Here is a 6000-nt window from a genome sequence, read left to right on the forward strand (position 1 = left end):
CACACTGACTTTGAACTAAGCATCTGTAGATTGCGCCCATCTGTGTTTATAAGCCTGTACAATATGCAGTACTGGAGATATACACTGCAAAAGCCCCCCCACCCCCCACCCCACCCACCCCGTTCTCAGATGTTATCCAATTATTGCCCCATCTGTTTTTGTTGCATATTTGGCACAGTCGCTGTTGTTGTTTTTGTACTGACTTTTTTTTTGTCATCACAAACCTCCTCTGTCCTTTGTACTCCGACACAAAAATAAGCACTTGGACAACTGGCACATCATCATCACGATCAACAATGAAAAACAAAACGACAAAAAGCACAAAAGCTGTATTGTAAATGTTATGAACGTCTGCTGGTGTGCAAATCCTTCTCATATGCTTCCCATCCACTCGCGAGTGGAGTTTGAACAAAAACCATTGCTCCTCCTGGGGGAATATGTCCTTGTTATGGTAACAGTCTCTCCACAACAGTCAAATGGCTTCGTTCGCATGGTCAGTCTTTTTCAGCATGTCCATGGCCGAAGCATTTTCCCCTAAACTGGGACAGTCTAAAAACCTCCTGTGGGGGGCGGCAACTCAGCATTCCTTTCTGGTCTTCACCATCTTACTGGCGTACTTGATCGGGATCCCCCAGCGTCTCATTAGATAGACATCAAACACATAGGCCATCCCTGGCTCCAGGCCCCCGATCACAGCTGTAGTGACGGCCCGCCGAGGATTCAGCTCCTGGAAATACTTGCAGAGAACCCTTTCGGTGTCAGAGCGGGACTCTGGTCCCAGACAGGGCGCAGTCAGAGCTGATGCTCCCCCTGCCTCTGCTTCACGCTCCCCCAGCTTTCTGCGGTACACGCAGTACAGACTTCTTTCTTCTGTGCCCATCCACGCCAGGGTGACACTGTTGCAACCGCGCAACCGGTTGAAGGATTTGATCTGCAAGGTGGAGGGCAGAGATGGGACCCCTCTGCGGTGGTACGCTGAGGAGGTCTGCATTTTGACCGAGGCCATCAGACCTCCTGGTAGAGCCGGGTCTGTGGTCGTTCCTTCTCTCTCCAAGTGGATGAGATAGGACGGACCTCCCTGGAGCCAAATGTGCACTAAATCTCCCCCTACGGGCTGTGAGGTCAAAACCTGGCCTTTACTGGACACGGTGGCCTTGATCTTTTCACCTCCGCTGCAGCTCTGCAAGGTGAGGAGGCCACTCTGCTGCGAGCCGCGAGGACGGAAAATGAAGAACTGCTCTGAGTTGGAGGCTCTGTCGCGCAAGGTCACCCACCTCAGCTCCCCTTCTCTCAGAGCGACGACAGCCGCCCGGGCCTCCTCGTGCGTTCGAGCAAGCGTCCCCTTGTAGGCCGCGCTGGTCCCGTTCAGCCTGTCGATCACAAAGACGTCAAAGTAATAGCGGGTGTCAGGCAGGAGCTCGGAGACGGTGCAAACGCTCTCTGTCCCCTGACACGCACACTGGAGATCAGCATATTCATCAGTGAGGGAGGAAGGTGGACTCTGGGGTTCAGGATAAGAGTCCCACTGCTGCCACCACCACTCTTTCAGAATCGGCCACACTGTCACTCTCCTCCTCTTCTCCTTCTGTTCTTCTTTCTGTTCTTTCTTCTTTCCCATGCCCTCTTGTGCGGCACAAAGACTGGGGTAGTTTCGCTGAGAGTTGACAAGGACACAGTAGTCGTAGCTCTTCTGCGTCTGCGGGAGGCTGGTTACGGAGGCACTGGGCGCCCAGCTGAGGGTGACGCTGGTCATGCCTACACCTAACGTGTGGACTCTTGGGTCAGCTGGGAGGAGAGGGAAGGCGCCTGAGGGCCCCAGGCCTTCATGGAGGTACACTGTAGCTCTGGTGTTCTGCTCTTTGGAGCGCAGCCTCAGGATGTAGATGGAAGCCTGGGGAAAGGAAGGACCCCTGTAGGTGTTTACTGCATTGCCTGTGAAGCTGTGCATTTTCTCCTCAATCCCAGGAGCTCGCCACCACACCTCGGGCATACTCTTTTTGGTGCTCCCTGAGAGGAAAGAGAGATAAAATGAAAACATGTTACTACACATCTAAATAATCAATGTGTTGTTGCTAATCGCTACTTCGTTTGGATGTTTGACCTTTCGCTGTGCATCTGATGAAGAGGGAAGCTTTTGTGACTTCACAACTTGTTTGAAAACCAATCGTGGTCCAATATGGAACTTACACGAGTGTGATGTGGAGACCTGTTGCCTCTGGTGCACATACACTGAGAATGGACTTTTTAGTGAAGTAGCAGATATACAGTATATTATCCAGTAGTTCAACTTTTAAAACAATACTTGTAACACCAGTTTAGAAAAAAGAGAAAGAATTGTGAATCATTGCAATCGTAATTGAACAGACAAAGTACATAAATTCTCTCTCTGCTTTGTTTCCTGGTGTGTGAACACGGTTATACTTGTGTACAAGCACACACTGTATTTCACCTTTTAAATGATTTCACATTAAGCTTTGCAAATTGCAAAAAACAAGAACAACAAACAAAGCGCACCGAACCTGACTGATATAAAGAAAACCCTAACACCTCATAAATGAACAAATACATAAATACAATGTCAAATGCCACTTCAAAAATGGTTGCACATTTTTTCCATTCATACCTAAAGTCATTTTCCTTTTGAAGTACACACTCTTCACTTGAACGACCCAACCGTCAAATAAACCTGAAAAAAACCCGTCACCACTCGTCTCCACTGTTCACCGCTTCTCGAGATGAGAAATTGCTTCTCAAATGAGACCAAATGTTACAAAATCAAAGTGAATAATTCAGGCTGGTGACGGGGACCCACGAACCCACTGTCTGAATCATTCATGTGTCATCTTATAACTTCATAACGTTATTTCACCAAGCAGAGAAGCCTTTTTAGTTAACCTGGAATAAGTGTTCATGGAACACTGAGGTATATTTTCTTTTCCAGAAATCTGCACCTATTTAGCTTATTAGTTTTAAGCCTTTTTGTAATTCTCTTGCTCTATAGAATGTTTTAATTTCCTGAGTTTATTTGATTCGTTTGGTTGGCTGGTTTGCGAAGCACGAAATATTTCAGACCAAGAGCTCAATTTCATTTTCATTGTTTATTCAATGTTTTATGAGATTTTCAAATCCAAATCCAAAGCTTTATATAACATTTGTGTCAGTGTGACAATCAGATATGATCACACTCACTGTATCCGTCGTGGTTAGAGATAGCGGTTGGCATTTAGAATAAATATATAGCATTTATGGTGCTTCGAACTTAAACAAACTGCAATGTGCTGATAAGAAGATAAGTAAAAAGTCTTATACCTGAGTAGTTGTGACAAAGAAATTTGGAGACAATCGCAGGTTGAAAAATAAAGGCCTCAGCTGTTGTTTATTGGTCTATAAATGTTATTACAGCGGTGGTAAAGTAAAGCTATGACCTCCAGGCTGCAATCACGGGACAGATGCTAAACCGATATAAGACCTTTAATAGTTTATCATCATATATCTACTGTTCTACAACTTTTTCCAAAAAGAAAACTCTCTTCTACAAACACAAAGTAAAGTAAGATTAGAGTCTTTGCCCTCCACTAAATCCCTATCTCTTATGATAACATCTAATTGATTGTCTTGGCTGAGCCAGATGCGGTGGTGATCTTCAGGCTGAAGCGGGTGTCTGGAGGTGCAGGTTGTGGTATTACTGTTCACTCACACTGCAGGCTCTTGTGGGGTTTGTCCTTCAGGGTGCGGGCTGCCAAGCTCCATTCGATGGGGAGCTCACAGGGGCTGACAGTCACCGACATGGCCGGGGCCTTCTTCTTCAGCGTGAAGTATAGCCTGTGGAGAAACACCAAAGATAACCGCAGAGAAGTAGTTTGATTCATCACAGGGAATGTCAAAAAGATAACATCCTGTTTCAATTCAGCTGCGAGGTGATGGATGAGAAGACAAGATATCTTTCCACTGCATACTGTGCAACGTTCTGTCATTTTTGTTGGATGATTTTGCAGATACGGTGAGCTGGTTAGCATTTTCTTTTTCCAAAAGCTTGAAAATTTCACCGCGGCAGCTGTTGCCAGTCGCCGTCTTTCCATTTGCCTACATGCTGATCAGTCATTTGATAGCGGATCAGGAGAGGTGACCTGGGGATCAGACGATAAGGCCGCATTGACAGTTTCAGATGGATATCTGCCTGTTTGCTGTAACTATCTGGGATCGTGCTTTGCATCGAAACTGTTGTGTCCCTTATTGTGATCAGATGTTATTGCGCGTTTGGATTACAGATTTGCATTTTAGATGGCAGTAAAAGGACATTTAACAGTCCTGCTGTGGTGGTCGGGTCTTATTTTGATTCGAATAATCACCGTTGTTAACTCACGAGTCAGTGTTGAACTGCTCTCCTCCACAAAGGACGCCTGAAAGTCGGTCTCTTTTTAACTCAAACAGTTATCTAACATGTCATTTCTTCACAGCTAGTTATCTTTCATGAAATGAATAAGCAACTGCCCGGTTCTTTGTTCGTAAACATTAGTTGTCCGTCCTTACAAACATCATTATTTATGATTTTGTGCAGATGGTGGTCGGTTTCCAAACAGATGTGCGACACCGTCATTCTCAAGGGCGCTCTGCGGCTTATTTAATAGAGTGATTACTTTCAGTGTTTTCCCTCCATTATTTGCCGTGTGGCTCTGCATCACTGCACCGGTGGACAGACTGCAGCACAAGGGGAGATGCACTTCGCAATTTTTCAGCTCCCAGTTTCAGAAAGCAGGCGCTGGCACTGTTGTGTAGGGTTCAGGCCAAATGGGCTCCACTTCCTCTCCCTCTCGCTACAGTGGTGCTGGAATCAGCCACCGCCTCCATAAAGGTGGTTGGTGGATGGCTGGTGACTTGTTATTGAAGTGGAAACAAGGGCGCATGTGATTAGCAGGCCTCAAGATTTATTCATAAGCCCTTAATGAACTGCAGACGAGGGAAAATCTTCACTTTTTATAACTGTTTAGTGCGGTCTTGAGGTTCAAAAACATCTTTGCTGTCAGTCACAGCCATGGTGGACAGTACATCAGTCTTTCAGAGGGAAAATGTTCTATGTTTTACTTTTCATTTGATAACTTACTTTACTTAGATTCTGATTAATAATACAAAATATAATCAACAAGTAAACTATGATGTATTAGGATAAGATAAGATAAGATACAAATGTATCAACATTGACAGTTTTCTGAACAGACTAGATCCAACTAGACCACCTGCGTACTGCCTCTGTCCCTCTGTTCACCTACCTGCGAGTGCGTCCTTTGGGGAGAGTAACAGAGGTGATCTTTCCCTCTGGGAACCACGTCGTCGGGCGAAGTGGCACCTCATTCTCAGGTGACAGGGCGGAGTGCACCTGGGGCCAAGGAGAGCCACAAAACAGAGCCAAAGCTGCACCGAGACACCAGGACAGGGACATGAGCGCCATCGCTGCTTCTTGCTGTCTTGTTTCTTTCGCTCTTTGACTTTCCTCAGTCACCACGTCTTGGATATCTCTCCCGGGCTCTGAGAACACATGGTGGAAAGGTCAAGGACATCAATCAGAGCCCATCAGCAACACACACACACACACACACGGTAAAGCACTCAAACACACTCAGTTAAATTTCTACTGTACTATTCATACACTAAAGAGCTGTAGCGGCTGCTGATGATTCATTGATATGAAGAAGCATCCTATCCTATTCAGACAGAATTATTCATGCAGAGGAATAGAAATTGCAATGCTATATTACTCTGGGATGTGTGTGTGTGTGTGTGTGTGTGTGTGTGTGTGTGTGTGTGTGTGTGTGCATAGCACAGCGTGAAACTCACTGTAAAAAGAATACTTTTCAAAGTGCAAAAGTGGGTTTCTAATCACTCTAAAGTCATTGCCTTTACATCGACATTTCTATTTTTAGTCGGTGGAGTTCAAATGAGTCTGTTCTCCAAATATCTTTCATCGTGGGTCTCAGCAGCCATTTTATCAGGAGAAAAGTGACG

The 6000-nt window shown here is 45.6% G+C and overlaps 1 protein-coding gene across 1 annotated transcript; it reads right to left on the reverse strand.

The window, feature by feature from the left end:
• Positions 1–577: 577 nt before the first annotated feature.
• ndnfl (neuron-derived neurotrophic factor, like) lies at positions 578–5446 on the reverse strand. The gene is made up of 3 exons (XM_076075754.1): positions 5268–5446; positions 3698–3822; positions 578–2007 (listed from the first exon to the last, which is right to left on the reverse strand). Exons 1-3 carry the CDS (start codon positions 5444–5446, stop codon positions 578–580), a joined length of 1734 nt encoding a protein of 577 aa, XP_075931869.1.
• Between the last annotated feature and the right edge of the window lie 554 nt (positions 5447–6000).

This window comes from Anarhichas minor, unplaced genomic scaffold (assembly GCF_050575085.1).
Source record: "Anarhichas minor isolate MPS153535 unplaced genomic scaffold, ASM5057508v1 ptg000054l, whole genome shotgun sequence".
Taxonomy (NCBI): Eukaryota; Metazoa; Chordata; class Actinopteri; order Perciformes; family Anarhichadidae; genus Anarhichas; species Anarhichas minor.

What these genes read in the sequence shown, in the direction of transcription:
- ndnfl (XM_076075754.1), bottom strand. Translation starts at nt 5,446, where the DNA reads ATGGCGCTCATGTCCCTGTCCTGGTGTCTCGGTGCAGCTTTGGCTCTG. An exon ending in CCCAAAGGACGCACTCGCAG is followed by an intron (nt 3,823 to 5,267) that starts GTAGGTGAACAG and finishes GTTTCTCCACAG; the next exon opens with GCTATACTTCACGCTGAAGA. An exon ending in ACCCCACAAGAGCCTGCAGT is followed by an intron (nt 2,008 to 3,697) that starts GTGAGTGAACAG and finishes CTTTCCTCTCAG; the next exon opens with GGAGCACCAAAAAGAGTATG.